Below are 22,915 nucleotides of genomic sequence, written 5' to 3' on the forward strand. Positions count from 1 at the left end.
CATCAGGGTGGGTCGGCCTGTGATGGGAGGGGAGCCAGTCAATACCATCTGGGGGAGGCGCAGCACAAACGTCAATTGGTCAGGCTACAGATCGAGCAAGGGGGTCTCAAATCTCCCCCCGGTGAACCTGGTTGGTGCACAGGTGGTAGTGATCCAGGCTGGGGCTGCCTGGATATCACGCTGCCCACATGCATTGTGAGGCAGAGCTGCCCACAATAGTCACTAAGGACTTATCTGAGATCTTGGGGACCATTTTGTGGCACGGCATCTATGCCAGTCAGCCCAGGTACAGGGAATCCATGAGCTGGCTCTCCTCCTCAGTGGCTTAAACTGGTTTAAAGTGGTGTGTGTGTGTTTAATATAGGTTGAGATTAAAAAGGCTGCAGACAGGTTTCAGAGCAGCACACCCAGTTCCGCAAGTTGTGGGGCTGTGGTGAAGTGGGTGCAGATGCTAAATGAGATGAGGATTACTTCTGTGTCTCTCAAACCTAAACAGCCTGAGCAGGAAGCCGGCTGGCATTCCCCTTGCTTGGGCTAAGGGAGGCCGGACGCACCAGGTCACCTGCCGCCTGCCACTGCAGCTGTTGTTTGACTCCTTTCTGTGCCACAGTATGGCAGCACAGGGGAAGGGAGTTTTCTCCCCTGCAATTATCGGCACATCCCTGATTAACTGTGCTCCTCACTAAGCCCCAAGGGAGATCTAGAGGCCTCAAGAAAAATTAACAATAATACTGGAAAATTATCCTGTAAAAGACATCCACGATGCTCAGAGCAGTGCAGAAGGGCCAGAGGCTCTGTCCGTGGGGGTGTTGATCATTTTCAGGGATGTCTGCACTGCACAACTGTCCCGGGATTTCTCTCAGGGAAAAACTAATATGAGTAGCTTGAGAAATCGGCAACTATTGGGGCCATCTCTCTGGCAAAGGATTGCTCAATATATCTGGCTCTTGTTTGTTGCATTAGGACAGGAAAGGGTCTAAATCTCCATGGGGATATAGCTGTGCATGAAGCAGTACCAAGCCCTCCTAAACGTTTTGAAATAAAGGATGGGGGAATTGGGGAAGTCATATCTGATATAAGTTGACCATATTTTCAGTAGGATCGGCTCCCATTCAAAGCAGGTTGTCAACAGGCTGATGATGAGACATTAACTGCTCTGGAGGAAAACAGTGGAATGTGTGTCTAGATGGGAACGTTTCTTCTCCAAATGGTGGTTTTCTTGGTGTGGTTGCTTGTGCTGCTGCCACATGTTGTGTGCAAGAGAGATTCTCTTCATCCTAGCATGAAGACTCCTTCCAGTAAATGCAGAGTAAGTGACCACATCGCGAGTTGGCATGAGTTTTATCAACCAGAAGACGTTGTCATCGGAGAGATTGCTTCTACCTTCTCTTTCCTGTACCCCTCTACAAAGTTCAGTGCAAAGCCATCTCCAGTGTTCATGAAGGAACTCATGTAAGGACTTCTCCTCCACACCCATAGCATCTTTTTGCTCAGCCCATAATAACTTGGAGCAGATTATTATCCAACTGAAAGCTTAAAAATGGTTTCCATTCAATAAGAAAAAATGTGCATGGGCCACTTTTGGTTTTTCAGTGGTTTTGTTTGTTATTGGTAATTGATTGTAATTGGTAAGAATTAATTTATTTTTTCCATCACTTTTTTCTAACATGAAATGAAAATTAAGGAAATAAAGGCAAAAAGTTTTTTTTCCCTGTTCTTTCACATGGTCTCTCTATGGTGCAAGTGGAAACTAGATCAGTTTTTGACCTTTTATGTGGCATTATGCCTGGGACAATATTATTACAGGAAGCATTCCAGGAGCAACACAGAGCTGGAATAATTTCATGCAATGTAGAATCCTGATGCTACACATAATGCAGAAGAGCAACCAAAGTCCCATCACAGAAAATCAAGTCCATAAGAAACTCTATTTCTCTAAGATGCTTCAGCTATTGTTATTGTTTCAGTACATGGTATGTATCTTCTATTGCAGTGTGATGCCAAAGAATTACCAGCATATCCTAGCCTTAGTATTTGCTATCAAGGAGATCAATGAAAATCCCTCACTCTTACCTAATGTCACTTTGGGGTTCCGCATCTATGAGAGCTACTACAATCCACAGATTACTTATATGGCCACCCTTGGCATGCTTTCTACACTGCATAGATTCCACCCCAACTACAAGTGTGATCTGCAGAACAATTTGATAGCCATCGTTGGAGTTATGTACCCTCTCATCTCTCTTGAGATTGCCACAATCTCAGAGACTTACAAGATTCCACAGGTAGGTTTGTAGGCATGAGCTGGCTTCTTCCCCCATATTAGCAGAAAGAGCAGGCTTTTACAGTTGAATTTTAGCTCCTTCCTCACATCAGTTAAGAGGCACAGGCTGACAGAGTGGGCAGTCATTGTTTCTGCAAAGTGGTTCTTTGATTGGTATTTTGTTCCAAAGGTGAGAGGGAACCCAAGGCAAAAAAAAGTGAGCAGAAAGGTGCTGGCATTTATCCATTGTGAGTCCCATACATGCAAGTTTCATCTGGTGTTTACAACTTGCAAGATAAAACATATTTCAAAAATTGCCCATGTATACTTACAATTCTTTAAAAGGCCATCAGAACAATGATAAACCCAGAGAATGAGAAGTTGTTGCGCAGAAAGGCAATGAAGTGGATTTTTGATTTGCTTTCCTCTCATGTAATTCAGACCTTATAGCTAGAGACACTTCTCCTTGGAGTAGGAATACAACCAGTTTGTCCCTGACATTTAATCATGACTTATGACTAACACCTGTGTAGCAGATTGATAACTTTGGTTGTATGGTATAAATCGTATCACCTCCCATCATCTTTTCACCTGCCTCTCTTCAAATGTATGAGACAGTCCTGACAGAGGTCTCTGAAGGCCTTTTAAAGAATTGTAAGTATACATATACCATTTTTGCCATGTGTATGATTTTATCTTATTCGTTATTGATGATATACCAAGCTAAGATATTTTCTGTTTTTATGGTCCCAGTGAAGGACATTACTAATAATTCATCTGAAATGCTTTGGGTTTCTGGAAGAATAAAACTATGTTTTCAGCGAAGTTATAACCAGGCAGGCAGACAGAGTTTAGCAGACATTCAATTCTGGCAATTCCCCTATCACACCCCAGATAATGTTTAAAAGTTAATGCAGGAAATTCGTAATTCTTCTCTGAATAAAGTATACTTTTAAATTTAATATACCAAACACTATAATTTTATGAACAAACTGAGTTATACATTATATATTTTAGGAACTTCAGCAAGTACTTCCTAAAACATCTGAACTATCCTAAAAAACAGAAGTAGTAAGAGCTGGAGGCAGAGGATGACTGCTGTACAGCATCTGTTCCTGTGTGTGAGGAATTGGTTGGGGTGGAGTTCAGGGAAATCTGGACTGAAGGGAAATCTAGCAGGGGAAGACTCTCTTATCTATTTGGAATGATAGGGAAGAGAGAGGGGGAGGTTGAGGCTGTTTCAGCTGCATCCCATTGAGTTGGCGGGGAAGAGAGAGTGAAACTGAATGTTTAGCCGGCAATCGACTCCCGGCCTCAGAGCTGGAGAAAGACCTAAGGCAGGCAGAATCTGGGAGCCCTTTGATTCTGGCAATTCCCCATCACCCCCACATGTGAAGGATCCAGAAAGGAGTCTTCATGCTTGCACGTCCCCCAACACCTCCATCTAGACACTCTCTGAGCTAATAGGAATGGTAACCGAGCATATTTTATTTAAGAAACTTCAAGCAATCTCAGCCCATTGTTTTATAAAGCAGTCCCCTTAATACACATCTTAATTTTCGTTCTTTTTGAAAGACTGGTTCTAGTGATGGTGTCAATCCCATGCCTACACCATGGGATTCAGGTTACTGTGTTTTGTTTCAGTATAAAGGGTTTATTTTGATGGCAGAAATGAAAGATTTTATAGCTGATGGAAGCATCCCTAATGGTGAGTCTAATTAGGAACTTCATTAGAAACTGTTGCAATGAGTTCCATAGCTCTCAAATATCTGAAAAAGAAACATACATGGATAACCTACATGTTGTTCTATCGCATATACTGGCAGTAATGAGATAACATACGGTGTTTCTTTCACAGGCAGGTTTTAGAACTAAATTCATTGACTGCTACAGCATCTCTTCAAGAGGTCTGCAATCTTATTTTATTCTTCACATTCTTGTCTTCTTTTTGTCTTTTTTGCATTCTCTTTACATTAGACAAATGTAGGACAAATGAGAATGCATTGATTTCATGTTTCATTTCTTTTTTAAATGAATGCACACTTCTATTTTGTGGCATACAACGATGTTCACCAGCTTATGTTAGTGAGCAAGCTACATCATCTCTGAGACAGTGATTGCCTGCCCATTGTTTTATCCATGCACTATTACCCTGTAGACTGGAGAACTGCAATGCATTGTATTTGGGGCTGCCTTTGAAGACTTCTTGGGAATGTCAGTTAGTAGAAAATGCAGCATCTCTGTGGTTCCACAGCTGGCTGGAGAACCATAGGCTGTCTTTACACAAGGCATTTGTCATGTGCTCTTGACAACATGGCCACTCATGGAAGTTTGCGGGTCATTCACATAATGCTATCAACCTCCAGAGCACATCCAGCTGTTTTTCTAATCGTCATCCAACTAACTAACTAACTAACTAAAATGTAGGGATGGCGGAGAATTTCTCCCCGAATCTTCGGGGGGCCGAGCGCCAACGCATTCAGCCCCCCGAAATCGGTGGTGAAATTCTCCCCCCTGCCCCCCCTGGGATGGGACTTACCGTAGCCGAATGTCCCTCCTGGCGGCTGGTCCCGGAGGCGGTTTGGCGGGCTTTCGGTGGGGGCGGGGGTGGCAGCCGGTCTTTTGACCGGCTGCCGCCGCCTCCATTACAGCTGAAGTAAAAAAAAACACACCCCGTGATAGGCTACGTAGTGATTAATGTAGCCTATCATGGCTAGATCTCCAAAGTCAGCCGTGATAGGCTGCGTAAATCGTTACGTAGCCTATCACGGGGTCTTTTTTTTTTTTACTTACGTTGTTCGCGGCAGGGGAGACGGGGCGCCTCCCCCCGGCCTGAATTTCGGCCAGGCGAGGCGGGGCGCCTCCCCCCCCTCACCTGAACTTCGGGGGGAGAAGCGAAGCGCCTCCCCCCCACCATGAAGCAAGCTGCGAGACCAGGTAAGTGACTTTCGTACGTCCCTACTAAAATGGAGATAATCCATTATTGAGATGTAAACCCGCTTTAATGGCTGTAAGTGCATGCAGTTCTGCGATAACCACAGCCTGGGAAAAAGAAGCCATTGGCCTAGTAGGAAAATCACAATTCCACCCACCCCCCTGCATGCCTGCCTGTCTACTTGGGCTGGGAGAAGAATTTTCTTGGCTGGGTCAGGAGAGGCTCAAACTGAGTGCGGAGCTGGCCGGTGAGGAAGAAGAAGATGGTGACCCCCCCATGTAAACAGCTGACAGCAATGAAGCCACCCCCCCCCGTGCTGCTTAGCAGAGATTGAGAGAGAGAGAATGCAAGTTATAGATACTTGTTCCACGGCTCGCTCTCTGCCCCAAGGCTGCAGAGATCATGCCTGTATAACTGTACAGTGCTGATCTTTATCTCACCTAGAATGCAGAAAAAAGGAACCCTGGTGAATTGTGAAATAAAAAGCCTGATGTGATACGGCTCATTGCCAAAGAGGCATGCTCAATGAACCATCATCAGTGGTTCCTAATCAAACTGGTTGGAGATATTGCATTGGGTACTGAGGAGCTTGGTCCTGGGCCCTGTACACACTCATCTAAATTTTTAGTAATGACTTGGAGTAGGGCTGTACGAAACTCACCTTTTCATGATATTTTTCGCAGTGGGGGGGAGGTGCTCTCTCCCTCCCACCGGAATCCTTGACGGGGGGGAGGCGATCCGGTCCTCCCCCCCGGAATCCTGCCTGGCCGGCTCCGCTCTGCGGCAGCTCCGTGGAGCAGCTGCCCAGGGCTGTCTGCAGCTGGATTTCCGGCCGCGGACGGGCTGCTGCAGACGCAAATGGCGGCCGCCGTAGCAGCCGCCATTTGCGTCCAGCCAGGCTGCCATGATAGGCTACATAAGTATTTATGTAGCCTATTGTCAAGGGCTCCTTGGAGGGCTGTCTCAGTCTAATCCAGTAGCCAAGTCCAGACGCAGACAAAGGGATTCTTTTCAAAGCTTTATTCTTCTTTTACAACTTACAACTCTACAGGTAGCAACTAGATCTGAGCAGCAGCATCCCTATGCCCTAAGTTGGAACAGTTGGTCCCCGTTTGAAAGGCAATTACTGGCAGACCTCTGAATATAAGGACTAGGGAGAATCCCTCCCCTTTTCCCTTGAATCCTCTGGGCGCAACCGTTCTTTGAGCGCCAACTGGGCGCTACGCCTCCTTTCCGCGCTCTCCATTTGGCACCGCTGTCTGCGTCTGCGCCGCGCATCCAACCAGTCTGCTATCGGTGCTGGGTCACTCCCTGGACTGCTTTCTAATCTAGGAATGTTGGTGGGAGGAATCTCTGTCAGCTGCGGGCCCTGGGAAAAAGGGGCGCGCTCCTCTCCCAGGAGCGACTGCTCTTCCTCCGAATCAGAACTACTCTGGGATTCTATGGGCTCAGTGTCCACCCTGACACCTATCATGGCAACCCAAAAAAACCAAAAAAAAACAACAGCGTATGCAAATGGCGGTGGCTACGGCGGCCACCATTTGCGTTCCCTATTTATCGCCATTTTAGCCTATGTAAATATTTACATAGGCTATTACGGAGAAAAAAAAGGGAATGCAAATAGCATAGGTGGTACCATTTGCATTCTTTTTTTCGCCGTAAAAGCTTACGTAAATATTTACGTAGGCTAAAACGGCGTAAAAAAAGGAATGCAAATAGCGCCCACTACGCTATTTGCGTTCCCCTTTTTTTTCGCCAAAATAGCCTACATAAATATTTACATAGACTAAAACAGCGAAAAATAGGGAACGCAAATGGCGGCCACCGTAGCCGCTGCCATTTGCATACGCTGTTTTTTAATTATTATTATTGGCTTGCCATGATAGGCTATGTAAATACTTACGTAGCCTATCATGGCAAAGACCAAGATGCAAATGGCGACAGCGGCAGCCAGTCGAAAGACAAGACGCCACCACTGGAGCTGCCGCTGTCTGGAACATCCGCCCCAGGTGAGCCTTGTCCCGGGGGGAATGTGTGGGGGGGGGCAAGGGGTGGCAGGCCATTCCATCACAGATTTCAGGGAAATCCTTGGCAGAATTCTCCGCCATCCCTAACTTGGAGGAAGAGTTGGGGAAATGCTTATCAAATGTGCAGATGACCCAAAAGTGGTGTGGTAGCTATTACCTTCAAGACAGCAACAAAATCCAAAATTATCTTGACAGGTTAGAAAATGGGGCAGAAAGGAACAGAATGAAATTTCACAGAGGCAAGGGCACAGTTCTTCAGTTGGTGGGGGAGATCAAATGGACAGGTGTAAGATGGGGAATGCCTGGCTGGTATATATGACAAGAATCTTGGGCTTGTAGTCTACCACCAGCTGAATATGAGTCAGCAGTGCGATGTGCTTGTAAAGAAGGTGAATGCATTTTCAAGTGGCATCAATAGAAGTATAGTTTCAAAATCATGGGAAGTAGTCATTGCACCCAACACTGTGCTGGTCAGACCTCACCTCGAATACTAAGTTCAGTTCTGGACACCACACTTTAAGAAGGATTCAGATAAATTGTAACGAGTTGGGCAACAGAGACGATCAAGGTATGTTTAGCCTTTAGAATAGTAGACCAAGAGGAGATAGCATAGCACTTTTCAAGGACCTGAAGGAGAAGGCCACAACCTTGTCTCTAGCATCCAAGGCTGTAGGACATAAAATAACATAGCTTGTTGAATGGTTTAATGTGCTTTTAGCTGTTTAAATTCTTTATTGTTTTATACTGTTTAAATTGATTTTCTTTGTAAGGCACCCTGAAATCTTAATGATATACCAATGTTTTTTTAAAAATCAAACAGGCTTAAGGTACATGAAGGTGGATTTTAGTTGAATATCAAAGCACTCAGGGCTGATCTACTTTGCACCCACCATCACAATGAATTTGGTGTCCTGTTGGGTTAAATGCACTCACATTAAAACGTGATTATCCACACTCACCCATTTTCCCCATTGCGGCGCTTCATCGAATGCGTGAGCTCAGTTCACACTCAAGCACTGTGCTGTTTTCCTGCTCTTAAAGATGGAGGTGCTCATTGGAGGATCAGAAACTCTTCCTGTTTCTGCTGATTCCATGCCCACCATGCTCACTGGTCTCGATGGCCCCATGTCATCTCCCTGCTACAGATCGCATAGCTTCCTCAGCACTCAATGTTTCTTCAGCAACAAGCAAAGGGCTGGATGTGCACACGCTTGTCTGATCTCGAAAGCTAAGCAGGGTCGGCCCTGGTCAGTAGTTGGATGGCGACTGCCTGGGAATCAGGCTTCCTGCACTGAGCAGGGGGTTTAATTCAGGCATGATCTTCAGAAGATTCGAAAATTCGAAGATTTGAAGCTTCAAATCTTTGAAGAGTCAAAAATTCGAAGACTTGTAGCTTCAAATCTGTGAATTTTTGAATCTTCAAAGATCATGCCTGAATTAGAAAAAGAAAATTGCGGAGAAGCTACAATTCTTCGAAGATAACGCCTTAATTTTTTTTAAAAAAAACCCAAAGCGGGGGATAGAAGAGGGTAAATTTAGTCTCATTGGAAGGGAGAGAAAAACCCTCTGCTCAGTGCAAGAAGCCTGATTCCCAGGTAGGGATGTACGAAAGTCACTTACCTTTTCGCGGATTCTGTTCATGGTGGGGGGGGGAGGTGTTCCATCCCTCCCCCCAGAATCCTCGATGGGGGGGAAGCGATCTGGTCCTCCCCCCCAGAATCCTCTATGGCCAGCTGTGCTTCGCGGCGGCTCTGTGGAGCAGTCGGCCAGGCCCAGGCCAGGGCTGTCTGCAGCTGGATTTCCAGCAGCGGAGGGCTCTGGGTAAAAAAAAAAAAGCGTACGCAAATGGTGGTGGCTACAGCTGCCACCATTTGCGTTCCTTATTTTTCGCCATCTTAGTCTATGTAAAAATTTATGTAGACTAAGACGAAGAAAAGAAAGGGGAACACAAATAGCATATATGGGCGCTATTTGCATTCCCCTTTCTTGTCTTCGTCTTAGTCTACGTAAATATTTACGTAGACTAAGATGGCAAAAAATAAGGAATGAAAATGGCGGCAGCTGTAGCTGCCGCTATTTGCGTACGCGATTTTTTTTTTTTTTTACCCAGACTTGATAGGCTATGTAAGTCTTTACATAGCCTATCATGTCTATGGGGAAAAAAAAGAGAAAAAAACACAGACTGCAAATGGCGGCGGTGGCAGCCAGTCGGAAGACCAGCCGCCGCCGCCACTGCCGAAGCCTCCACCTTCCGAAACATCCGCCCAGGTAAGTCTCGTCCTGGGGGGATCCGTGGTGGGCAGGGGGGGTGGCAGGCCATTCCGCAATGGATTTCAGGGGGCCAAATTCACTGGCATTCGGCCTGACCAAGATCCATCATGGAATTCTCTGACATCCTTATTCCCAGGTGGTCGCCCATCCAATTACTGACCGGGGCTGACCCTGCTTAGCTTCTGAGATCAGACAAGCGCATGCACATCCAGCCCTTTGCTTGTTGCTGAGGAAACATTGAGTGCTGAGGAAGCTATGTGATCAACATGGGGCTGTCAAGAGCTGTGATTGGACAGGATGGAAATACAAACACTGCCGTATATGGACAGGCAGGGGAGGGGTCTATGACTAGGTATGGTAATGAAGGTGGAAAATCAGAGCACATTAAGGGGAAATACCAAGATATTAGGGTAGGGATGTCAGAGAATTCCACCACAGACTCCAGTGAGGATGGATTCTTTAGAGTCCAGTCCCCCAGAATCCGTGGCGGAACAGCCTCCCCCCCCACCCCGCGGAATACCCCCGGGATGGAGCATACCTGGAGGCAGATGCGGTGGCTCCCGACCACTGCTGGGCTGCTGTGGCCGCAAATGGCGGCTGTCGTACTGGCCGCCATTTGTATGGCTGCCTTTATTCACGATAGGCTATGTAAATACTTATGTAGCCTATCACGGCAAAGAGCAGGGGCGCAAATGGCGGCCGCTACACAATTTGCGCCTGTGCTCTTTGCTGTAATAGGCTACGTAAGTATTTACATAACCTATCACAGCAAAAGGCAGCCACGCAAATTGCATAGCAGCTGCCATTTGCGTGGCTGACGTTTGTTGTGATAGGCTATGTAAATACTTACGTAGCCTATCATGGCTTGGCAGCCACACAAATGGCAGCCAGTGTAGCTGCCGCCATTTGCAGCCGCAGCAGCCCAGCAGCAGCTGGAATTCCTGCTGTGGCTGGCCCCGGCCTGCGGCTCCACAGAGTCACCATGGAGTGGAGCCGGCCGGGGAGGATTCTGAGGGGAGGGACGGAGCTCTTCCCCTGCACTGTGGATGCCCTGGAACAGAGCAAGGTAAGTGTTTGGTACACCCCTATATCAGGGTATTGAAAGCTGGAGCATGGAACCAGGAAATTCCAGTTCCAATTCAAGGCAAGTACTGTGTAGTGTGAAAGACGGGCAGTGAAACCTCATTGGAAGTGAAAAACCCCATAAGTGTAGATCGGCTCTCAGACAATGGGTCCAAATGCTGAGGGAGGTGGTCAGTTTTCTGTCACTGGTAGGGATGTATGAAAGTCACTTACCTTTTCAATGGGGTGATTCGCAGTGGGGGGGAGGCGTGTAGCACCTCCCCCCGAAATCCTAATCTGGCCGGCTCAACTCTGTGGAGCTCTGGGCAGCCTACAGGAAAAAAAAAACAGCGTACGCAAATGGCAGCGGCTACGGCACCGCCATTTGCATTCCCTTTTTTTCCACTGTTTTAGCCTACATAAATATTTATGTAAGCTATTACGGCGAAAAACAGGGGAGGCAAATAGTGTAGTGGGCGCTATTTGTGTTCCTTTTCCCCCCTGCCATTTTAGCCTACGTAATATTTACATAAGCTATTACGGTGAAAAAAAAAAAGGAACACAAATAACACCCACTACGCTATTTGCGTTCCCCTTTTTTTCGCCGTAATAGCTTTCGTAAATATTTATGTAGGCTAAAACAGCGAAAAAAAGGGAATGCAAATGGTGGCTGCCGTAGCCGCCACCATTTGCATACGCTGTTTTTTTTTTTAGCTTGCCGTGATAGGCTACGTAAATACTTATGTAGCCTATCACAGCTTCCGCAGGGACGCAAATGGCATCCTTGCGTTAGCCATGATAGGCTACATAATTTAGCCATGATAGGCTATAGGCAGCGCGGCTGCCATTCGCAAGTCAGCATGGACGGCAGCAGGTAAGTGCTCCGTTTCGCATGCCTTTTGTGGGGTGGGGGGCGGGGGCTTTGTTCCGCCACAGATTTTGGGGGGCCGAATGCATTGGCATTTGGCCTCATTGAAATCCATGGCGGAATTCTCTGACATCCCTAGTCACTGGAGGTATTCAAGCAGAGACTGGACAGCTGTCTCTCGGGGGTACTTTAAACTGGATTCCTGCAGTGAGCAGGGGGTTGGACTCAATGGCCCGTTATACGTAATTGATTCTATGAAAATATGATTCTATACATATTTTGTATAATACATTTTAAATCCTTGAACATACTACTAGCATATCAAGGATAAAGCTTTAGATGAGCCATTTCTGAAACATCCCACTTTTCTGTGTGTGTGTGTGTGTGTGTGTGTGTGTGTGTGTGTGTGGATCATTGAGACAGGGTTCCATCAACTGAGACTTCAACGGAAGCATAAAGTGATACAAGAGATACATTATGATATCTAGACCTCATTTATCCTTGCAGGCAATGTTTACCCCATCCGGTATTCGGTAGAAATGATTAGATGTGTACACTTATTGCACACAAAAATGTATTCCCTTCATGAAATATCTTTACATTCTATTTCAGCTCACTTGTGGAGCATTTCTCCCAGCTTGGGGTGACAAATCACTCTCCCGTCCTTTATACCAGATGGTCCCAAATGAAGCTCAGCAGTACATTGGGATTGTCCAGTTGCTTGTGCATTTCAAATGGACATGGATTGGGCTCTTTACTATGGATAATATTCATGGAGAAGGGCGTTTGCAAAAATTACTGCCAATGCTTTCACAGGGGGGCATCTGTGTTGCTTTCGTAGAAAAATTGTCACCATTCCAAAAATGTGCTGGAAAGGCAGGGTCATTGCAGGGTGAACTGGAATACAATTCAGCCTTCATGGAAACGAAAGCCAATATATTTTTTGCTGATAATGCAAATATATTAATAATTAAAATAAGCTCATTTCTTCAGAGGGCAGTGCTGGATTCCCCTACAACTAAGGTATGGATTATGACAACATCTTGGGATTTCACATCAAGCACTAGTCTAAGGGACCATGATATACAGTCCTTCCATGGCATGCTATCCTTTGCAGTTCACTCAAAGGAACCAGTAGGATTCAGGCAATTTCTCCAGAGCATAAATCCTTCCTGGGCAAAACAAGACGGATTCATCCATGATTTCTGGGAGAAGGTTTTCAAGTGTTCATTGAAAAAATCAGATAAGGGTGAGGTGATAAATCAAGGCTGCAGTGGGGAGGAGGAACTGGAGAGCCTCCCTGGAACTTTCTTTGAGATGAGTATGACTGGTCACAGCTACAGTGTTTACACTGCTGCCCATGCTGTGGCGCATGCTCTACAGTCAATGCATGAATCCAGATCCAAACACAGGTCATGGGTGGCTGGAAGAAAGCTGGAGCCCTTGAATCTGCAGGCATGGCAGGTATTTTCACTCAAAAGCTCATCTCTTCTTTGTTTGGATTGGGTGGTGGCCATGGGAAGTGTAAGCTGATTCCAATGCCATCAAAATCCATGTAAAACCTTTTCAGCTTTATTAGGTCCACTCTACATTAATTAATTAATTTCATTTATTTTACTTCTTTCATTTCTATACCACGACGCAATAGCCAAAGCTCTCTGGGTGGTTCACAAAAACTAAAACCACAAAACACAGCATAGAACTATGTAAAATATGAATGCTTAAAACCACCATAGAACAGTACAACCAGAATAAAACCAAGCAGCATTGCAGAGATTGAAAATACAGATCTAAAACACCAAAGATAAAAGACTAGGAGGCTTACATGCTAAAATACTGGGAGAATAAAAAGGTGTTCACCTGGTGCCAGAAGGAGTACGACATAGGTGCCAGGCAAACCTCTCTAGGGAGCTCATTCCACAGCCAGGGTGCCACAGCAGTAAAGGCCCTCTTCCTGGTAGCCTTCCTTTCATTTCTATAGCACGCAATAGCCGAAGCTCTCTGGGCAGTTCACAGAAATTCCCATGATACACTAGCCTATTGCGGGAAAATATTTATTTGGATGTAAATAGCATATTGGATGCCACTTGTGGCCATAAAGCCCTGACTTTGACCTAATTGCAGCCATTCACAGCTGTATTTAGGTCAAAATCAGTGCTTTACGGCTGCAAGTGGCATACAATATGCCACGTACGTCTGTATTTTTCCCAGTGATAGGCTAATGGCAGCTGCCTTTAGCGTATTGCCTTGTATTGGGAGCGGGAGAACTGCTCCACAACCTACCCCAGATGTGGAGCAGCTCTGGAGGATTTCGAGGGGCCCGGAGCAGCATGGATGGCTCCTCTACAGACCCCCCTGACTGGAAAGTGGGGGGTTCGTACATCACTAGTAGCCACCCACCTCATTTCCTTTGACAGGGGATCACAGAGATCAATTACTGAGCATAATCTTAGGGTCCAGGCAGGCACATATGGAAGGAGGGAATCCTTCACATAACTTGGCCCCAAGCCATTAAGGGCTTTGAATGTCAATACCAGCACTTTGAATTGGGCCCAGAAATGGACTGGCAGCCAGTGCAGCTAGGAAAGTGCTGGTGTAATGTGATCTCATTGGCCAGTCCCTGCTAACAGTCTTGCTGCCCTATTTTGGGCTAGCTAAAGCTTCTGGACCATTTTCAAAGGCAGCCCTGCCTATAATGCATTACAGTAATCCAGATGAGAGGTTATCAGAGCATGGATAAGTATAGCTAGGCTTTCACTGTCCAGAGAAGGGTGAGGTTACCACAAAGTACTTCCCAGCTTCTCAATGGAGCACTGCTTGAAGGCATGAGCCCTATTCCGGTCTTCATGTTACCATGTTCAATCAATGAACAAGGAGAGGGAACGCTTCAGCCCCACCCCTCTCTGCTGTCAAATCTGTCACTCTGTGTACATGGAGGGTGATGGTCTGAAGAGGAGCGACCCCTGTATCCGTGGGTTCTTAAACAGGGTTTTTAATGGGGCCTCCATGGATACAGGAAGCTCTTGTCTTCCAGCTGTCACCCTCCACATGTACAGGGCGATGGATGTGGCAACAGAGCAGGGTGGGGCTGAAGCACACTCTCCCCTCATTTGTTGTGTAAACATGGTAACAAGAATGCCTGAATGGGGCCATGATACATGAGTTATTTGAGTTAGATTAGGGTTAAGTACTATCAGTTTGCTCGTTGTCTCCATCTCCTCTTCAATAGACTCCTGATCAGTAACTTAGTTTTTTTGGGGGTCACATTAAGACAGGATGGGGGTGTAATGACTCAATACCTAATTCACCAAATCGTTCTGTCACAAATTTCTGTTTGCAACTGGGGACAGACAACTCTTCTTGGGAGACAGACTTTGCATCCCTCCAGCCACAGAACTCTCAGGGAAAGCCCTTAGAGGGCTAGACCCAGACAAATGTGAAATACTCTCAACAAATCTAGGATAGGTACTTGTCAATGTGATCGTGAAAATACTTTGCTGTCCCATTGTATCTTTTCCTCTTTGCATTTAGCTCCATCCTTTTCTAAGGGGCATCTCATTCAACAACAGTGCAGGAGAGACAATACAGTTTGATGAAAATGGAGAAGGAGTCACAGGATTTGACGTTACCAACTGGGTAATTTTCCCAAATCAGTCTTTTCTGAGAGTTCAGGTTGGAAGGTTCAGTCCACAGGCTCCTCGTGGAAAGCAGTTAACAATCGAAGATAAAAGCATTGTGTGGCCTAGGATGTTTAACCAGGTGAGACAGAAAGAAGCTAACGATTTTTTAGATGAAGTAGATGGCTAATTCATATGAGTCTGATTTAGCACGACCTATTTTTTGTTAGTTCTTTAAAAAATAATTTTATAACATCTGTCATGTATCCAGGTGGTAGACAACAATAAAAACAATATCTAAATATAATAGGGTGAATCTATGTTAAGGGTGAGTTGGGTGAATCTCATTCCATCAGTATAACCAGAAATCAGCGGGGATTACGTTCTATATGTTATACTGAGAAAATGTCTCAATGGACTGATCTGAAATCTCAAAAGAGGGCCTTCTCAGTAGTGATGTGATGCCCACCCTCTGGAACACTCTCCCCCATGTAGTCCAGGAGGAGGAAAACAGGATGTGTTTAATCGTCTCCTGAAAATGTACCTGTTTACTCAAGATTCCCCTGCCTTGTACTTAATAGTTGTCACGCTGGTCCATTTTATTCTTTTAATAATATTTTTGTCATTGTTGTTGTTGTTCAGTCGTTCAGTCGTGTCCAACTCTTCGTGACTTCATGGACCATAGTACGCCAGGCCTTCCTGTCCTGCGCTCTCTCCCGGAGTGTGCTCAAGTTCATATTCATTGCATCGGTGATGCTATCTAGCCATCTCATTCTCTGCCGTCCCCTTCTCCTTTTGCCTTCAGCCTTTCCCAGCATCAGGGTCTTTTCCAGAGAGTTTTCTCTTCGCATTAGGTGGCCAAAATATTTGAGCTTCAGCTTCAGTATCTGTCCTTCCAATGAGCACTCAGGGTTGATTTCCTTTAGTATGGAATGATTTGACCTCCTTGCAGTCCAGGGGACTCGTAAGAGTCTTCTCCAGCACCACAGTTCGAAAGCATCAATTCTTCGGCGCTCAGCCTTCCTTATAGTCCAGCTCTCACAGCCATACATTACTACAGGGAAAAACATAGCTTTGATTAGACAGGCCTTTGTCGGCAAGGTGATGTCTCTGCTTCTTACTATGCTGTCTAGGTTGGCCATAGCTTTCCTCCCAAGGAGCAAGTGTCTTTTCATTTCATGGCTACAGTCACCGTCTGCGGTGATCTTGGAGCCCAAGAAACTAAAATCTGTCACTGCTTCCATTTCTTCCCCGTCTATATGCCAGGAAATGATGGGGCCAGATGCCATGATCTTAGTTTTTTTTAATGTTGAGTTTCAAACCAGCTTTTGCACTCTCCTCTTTCACCCTCAACAAGAGGCTCTTTAGATCCTCTTCGCTTTCTGCCATTAGGGTGGTATCGTCTGCGTATCTGAGGTTGTTGATAATTCTCCCAGCAATCTTAATTCCGACCTCTGATTCATCCAACCTGGCATTTCTCATGATGTACTCTGCATATAAGATAAATAAGCAGGGTGACAATATGCAGCCTTGTCATACTCCTTTCCCAATTTTGAACCACTCGGTTGTTCCATGTCCGGTTCTTACTGTTGCTTCTTGACCCTCGTACAGGTTTCTCAGGAGACAGGTAAGGTGGTCTGGTACTCCCATCACTTTAAGAATTTGCCACAGTTTGTTGTGATCCACACAATCAAAGGCTTTAGCATAGTCAATGAAGCAGAAATAGATGTTTTTCTGGAATTCTCTTGCTTTCTCCATGATGCAGCGAATGTTGGCAATTTGATCTCTAGTTCCTTTGCCTCTTCGAAACCCAGCTTGTACTTCCGGTAGTTCTCAGTTCACATACTGCTGAAGCCTAGCTTGTAGGATTTTGAGCAACACCTTACTGGCATGTGAAATGAGCACAATTGTGCGGTAGTTTGAACACTCTTTGGCGTTGCCCTTCTTTGGAATTGGAATGTAAATTGACCTTTTCCAGTCTTGCGGCCATTGTTGAGTGTTCCAAATTTGTTGTCATATTGAATGCAGCACTTTAACAGCATCATCTTTTAGGATTTTAAATAGCTCTGCTGGAATACTGTCATCTCCGCTAGCTTTGTTGTTAGTAATGCTTCCTAAGGCCCACTTGACTTCACTCTCTAGGATGTCCGGCTCAAGTTCAGTGACCACACTATCATGGCTATCAGGGACATTCAGATCTTTCCTGCATAGTTCTTCTGTGTATTCTTTCCACCTCTTCTTAATCTCATCTGCTTCTGTTAGGTCCCTGCCTTCTTTGTCCTTTATCATGCCCGTCTTTGCACAAAACGTTCCCTTGAGATCTCCAATTTTCTTGAAGAGATCTCTAGTCTTTCCCATTCTATTGTTTTCCTCGATTTCTTTGCATTGTTCATTTAAGAAGGCCTTCTTGTCTCTCCTTGCTATTCTCTGGAACTCTGCATTCAGTTGGATATATCTTCCCCTTTCTCCCTTGCTTTTCACTTCCCTTCTTTCATCAGCTACTTGTAAAGCCTCATCAGACAGCCACTTGGCTTTCTTGCATTTCTTTTTCTTTGGGATGGATTGAGTTTCTACCTCCTGAACAATGTTACGGACCTCCATCCATAGTTCCTCAGGCACTCTGTCTATCAGGTCTAATCCCTGAAATCTATTCCTCACCTCCACTGTATATTCATAAGGGATATGATTTAGGTCATACCTGAATGGTTTAGTGGTTTTCCCTACGTTCTTCAATTTAAGCTGAAATTTTGCAACAAGAAGCTCATGATCTGAGCCACAGTCAGCTCCAGGTCTTGTTTTTACTGACTGTATAGAGCTTCTCCATCTTTGGCTGCAAAGGACATAATCCATCTGATTTCGATATTGACCATCTGGTGATGTCCATGTGTAGAGTTGTCTCTTTTTTGTCATACTAGATGTAATTGTTTTTACTAACAGTATATTTCTAACAGTAATTTTAATACGTTAGTATGTCAACTGCTTAGAGACTTTGCTATATGAAGTGGCAAAGAAGTATTATTAACAAACAAATTCATAGGAAATCCACCACGTTTAGAGCACCACGTTTCTTTAAACCTGCAAATGAATCCACAACTATCAGACCATATCTTCCTCAGTCCTAACCCTTCTCCACTGATATTTCTGATTAGGTGCTGCCCCGTTCCCTGTGTAATGACAACTGCCATCCTGGTTACAGCAGGAAAAAGAAGGAAGGGGAGGCATTTTGCTGTTACGATTGTGTTCCATGTGCACGAGGGAAGGTTTCTTATGAAAAAGGTAGGAGGCATAGTCTTCACAGATGTCAAGTCCACTACGTAGCATACTATATCAAGCAAAACTAATATATCAAAATTAGCATGGCCCCTGATCTGGAGGGAGTAGGAATATGTTAGTTATCATTCAATATCAGGCTATAGCTAGAGACCTTGTTATAGAAGAACATAAATCTCCTTTTTTACATACAGGCCTAGTGGTGATTGGTCATGCCTTTCAACACTCCAAACATTGGATGTGTGGTTTGATTTAGTTAATAATATGCTTCATATGAAAATGAAAGAAGAAAGGTATATGTAGGTAGCTACCAACAAAGAATGCATTGGCATGTCATCTCATCTCATAAAAACGATGCGTGTTTTGGATCATGATAACTCTATGTCTGACTCTATGTTAGTCATGTAATTAAATATCTCTCCTCTCCATACCCCAAAAGAAAGAAATCACTGCATACAGCAAGGTAGATGCCACTGAGAAGAATTATGGTGTTTATTCACACTTTATTATATTCGTAAGTCCTGTGAGTTTTTTTTTTTTAGCATTCCACCATGTTAAATGTTGATCAGGAATTGCATTGTTCTAACTTTTATAAAATTGGAATAATTTCACCAATCTCTCTGAAACTTTCAGATGCCAGAAATAAGTGTTCATTGTACATATCCTGAAAATATGAGGAATATTGGTGAAAGTTTGAGGGAGAAAGAGCAGTTTAAAGACAAAAAGTGAAAAAAGCCCCTCTATTTGTCAAAAGTGACTTTTAGGGCTCCTTAACATGGAGCTTTTATCCTGCTATTGAGAGTGCTCACTCACAGAAATTTGTGGGTCCTTTTCATGTTAACCTCTAGTGCACATCCAGAGGAATTTCCTGGTTATTTCGCTCCAGAAAGACTGGGAACGACTGAACCATCTTTTAAAGTCGGATTGTTACACTATTAAAAGAGACACTAGATGGCGGTGTTTCCTTGTGTTCAATGGAACCTTGAAAATAAAATGCTTCCCTTCTCAGCAGTCATGTGGTCACCATCTGGGAGCATGTGATAAACGTGGAAAGGCTCCAGAATAGGAGGGCTGCCAGGATTTTCTTTAGTGTAAGGGTGGCTTTAGGAACAGGTTGGTGACCATTATTTTAGTCAAGATTTCTGAAGAAGTGAAAGCGTTCTCACATAAAAGATATTCCTCTTGTACTGGAGTTGGTGGAATACTATTTAAATCAAATTTCTCTTTTTAGAAGAGAAATTCTAATTTTGTCCTCCAAACTGAAAACCTGGATTGCCCACTTCTTGCAACAACCTGAATCGCCCACCACCCTAGGAGAGCCCTGAATTTCCCATCCCCCCATAGATAACACAGATCACGCACCCTACAACAACAACCCAGATTGCCCTGTCTCCATGCCCATACAGCCTGGATTCCCCCAATGCTGAGACAGTGTGGGTTGTCCCACCAGTAGGTTTGTGTGTTTGTGTGCTCTGTGTCTCCCCACCCAATAGTATGTGTGTGGATGAGTGTATCTCCACCCCCACTCCCCAGTGTGTGAGTTTGTTGGTCTGTGTCTCTCCCCACCCTTCTGTATATGTTTGGATCTCTCCCCACTCTTCTGTATATGTTTGGATCTCTCCCCAATCCCCTGGTGTGTATATGTCTCTCCCTACCCCAGTGTGCATCCGTGTGCCTGCCTTTCTCCTCATTCTCCAGTGTGTGTGCATGTTCTGGTCTGTGTCTCCCCACCCCCTAGTGTGTCTCTATCTGTGTCTCCCCAGTCCCCAGTGTGTGCAAGTGTCTGTCTCTCTCCCCAGTCCCCAGTGTGCGTGTATGTATGTCTGCTCCCTGCCCACAGTGTGTGTGTCGGTGTGTCCCCACCCCCACTCCTCAGTCTGTATCTGTGTGTGTCTTCCCTCACCTCCCAGTTTGTGTTTTCTTTATTATTTCACCTAATAACAGAAACAAAAAATGAGGGGGGGGGGAAACAACAGCAAAAGAAAAAGTGTATCCATTCACAATAGCATTTTACAACACCAATAAAACAAAAAGAAGGAAAAGTGTGGGTGCTTGGAGGGAAAATTGTAAGCAAGCACGATTTGTGACATTGCACAATGCCATTACTGATCACAGGGCATGTCACTTAAGGCATCAGCCTCAGCTTCCAGTTTCCTGGCTTTTTGGAATTTGGCCCAAAATGAGATAGCCTTAACTCCAGTCTTTTAAACCAGCAGGTCTTTTGATAATTGAATACAGTTATAGTTGGAGAGAGGGGGGATAGTTGATAGATACGTTTTATGTTTGTGGGGGATTGGGCAGGGAAAAGTTAATTGGGCCAGAATGACCACAAATCCTCCTTAATACTCAGCAGCAAGTTTCCAGGCACATCTTCTGTTATGGAAATTAGAGGAAAATGCCCCTGGGAGGCTAGGAGCCAGTTGGAAAAGGTGATTTATCCTTGTTTATCCCTGTACGCCCCAGCTGTGGGCTTCTAAGGTTTGGAGGTGCTGAAATAATGATAAGCTAGATCCAGGTTTGCTGATAAGGAGACTTTATTGAGTACTTACAGCACACAGGTGTACCCAATGGTTGTTGGATCAAACAGCTTCTCTGAACACAGAGCCAAGGGGTACAATGGGTCTTGTACCATACATGTTAGCAGTGAGGCAGCATGACAGCAAAAAACATTAATTAGCATTCATGTGCAACTTTTCCAGCACAGACTAACAGTGCTTGGTCAGAAGGAAAACACTCAGAACTTTCCCAGCACAGACAACTGTGCTCAGCATGAACATAGCCTCCCTTCTCAGGCACATCCTAGGCCCTGATAAGACCAGTGCTCAATACATGGAATGTGCTGAGGTAGTGATATCAACCCTTGACTCATCTCACAAGCTCAGAGTATGGATGTCAGAGAATTCTGCCACGGATCTCGGTGAGGCTGAATGCCAGTGCATTCGGCCCCCTGAACTCCATGGCAGAACGGCCTGCCCCCCCACCCCCCCGTGGATCCCCCCCCGGGATGAGACTTACCTGGGGCGGATCTTCCGACCAGCTGCTGCCACCGCCATTTGCAGTCTCTTGTAAAAAACAAAAACAAAAATGACGTGATAGGCTACGTAAATCTTTACGTAGCCTATCATGGCTGGGTTAAAAAAAAAAAGACGTGATAGGCTACATAAAGATTTACATTTATCTGGAATTACGTAAAGATTATGTTTATCAACGTAATAAAGATTTACGTAGCCTATCATGGCTGGGTTAGGTTTTTTTTTAAAAAACAAAACCGTGTATGCAAATGGTGGCAGCTACTGCCGCCGCCATTTGTGTTCCTTATTTTGGGCCGTCTTAGTCTACATAAATATTTATGTAGACTATGATGGCAAAAAGAAAGGGGAACGCAAATAGCATAGTGGGCGCTATTTGCATCCCTTTTTGATTCGCCGTTTTACCCTACATAAATATTTACGTAGGCTAAAACGGTGAATCAAAAAGGGACTCAAATAGCGCCCGCTACGCTATTTGCGTTCCCCTTTCTTTTTGCTGTCATAGTCTATGTAAATATTTACGTAGATTAAGATGTCCAAAAATAAGGAATGCAAATGGCAGCATACGTGGGTTTTTTTTTTCTTTTTTCCCCAGAGCCCTCTGCGGCCGGAAATCTGGCTGTGGATGGCTCTGGCCTGGCTGGGCCTTGCCGGCTGCTCCGTGGAGCTGCCGCAGAGCACAGCCGGCCATTCGAGGATTCCGGGGGGGGGGAGGAACGGAGCACCTCCACCCCCGTTGAGGATTCCGGGAGGAGGGATGGAATGCCTCCCCCCCACCATCAACATAATCTGCAGAAAGGTAAGTGACTTTCATACATCCCTAGCTCAGAGGCCCAATAGCAAGGGAATTGCACTTATAATGAACCTAAAAAGAGCATTATGGAACTCCAGGGCCCTCTAAAACAACAGGTGACTTGGTTACAGGCCTGGGGCCATTACACTCCACCCCCAGATTATCAGTGGACAATATGAGTCTGCGCGTCACAATCTCTTCTGCCCTGTCATTTAATCACCAAGGGATTGATAACTATTTTACTGTATATTTTAAAATACAACAGCCATATGAGCAAGGACACAAAGCCATAAAACTACTTTCAATAGTCACGGTTATGGCAACCACTTGCTTCCACCACCACCCTATTCTAGGGATGGCGGAGGATTCTGCCACGAATTTCAGTGAGGCCGAATGCACTGGCATTCAGCCCCCCGAAACCCCTGGCGGAACGGCCTCTAACCCCCCGCCACCCCATGGAATCCCCCTGGGATGAAGCTTACCTAGGGCGGATGCTCTGGCGGCAGTGGCTCCGCCGGCGGCTGGTCTCTCAGCTGGCTGCTGCGGCCACAAATGGAGGCCGTTGTAGAGGCCGCCATTTGTGTCCTGCCAGGCTGCCATGATAGGCTACATAAGTATTTACATAGCCTATCATGGCAAAGAGCAGGGACGCAAACAGCAGCCACTATGCCGTTTGAGCCGCTGCTCTTTCTGTGATAGGCTACTAAGTATTTACGTAGCCTATTACGGTAAAGGCACCCATGCAATTGGCGGCCACTATGCCATTTGCGTGGCTGCCTT

General features: G+C 45.3%; 1 protein-coding gene across 1 annotated transcript in view; it reads left to right on the forward strand.

The window, feature by feature from the left end:
- Positions 1–1,282: 1,282 nt before the first annotated feature.
- The window catches only part of LOC146341731 (vomeronasal type-2 receptor 26-like), a 29,514-nt gene continuing 7,881 nt past the window's right edge, over positions 1,283–22,915 (forward strand). The window contains exons 1-4 of the mRNA XM_084807633.1: positions 1,283–1,452; positions 1,994–2,285; positions 15,081–15,185; positions 18,193–18,319. Of these exons, the coding sequence (XP_084663759.1) occupies positions 1,283–1,452; positions 1,994–2,285; positions 15,081–15,185; positions 18,193–18,319 (694 nt within the window). The remainder of the gene's footprint in view (positions 1,453–1,993; positions 2,286–15,080; positions 15,186–18,192; positions 18,320–22,915) is intronic.

This window comes from Heloderma suspectum, chromosome 6, assembly GCF_057233095.1.
Source record: "Heloderma suspectum isolate Gila_16-S chromosome 6, 16-S_ref, whole genome shotgun sequence".
NCBI classification, from domain to species: Eukaryota; Metazoa; Chordata; class Lepidosauria; order Squamata; family Helodermatidae; genus Heloderma; species Heloderma suspectum.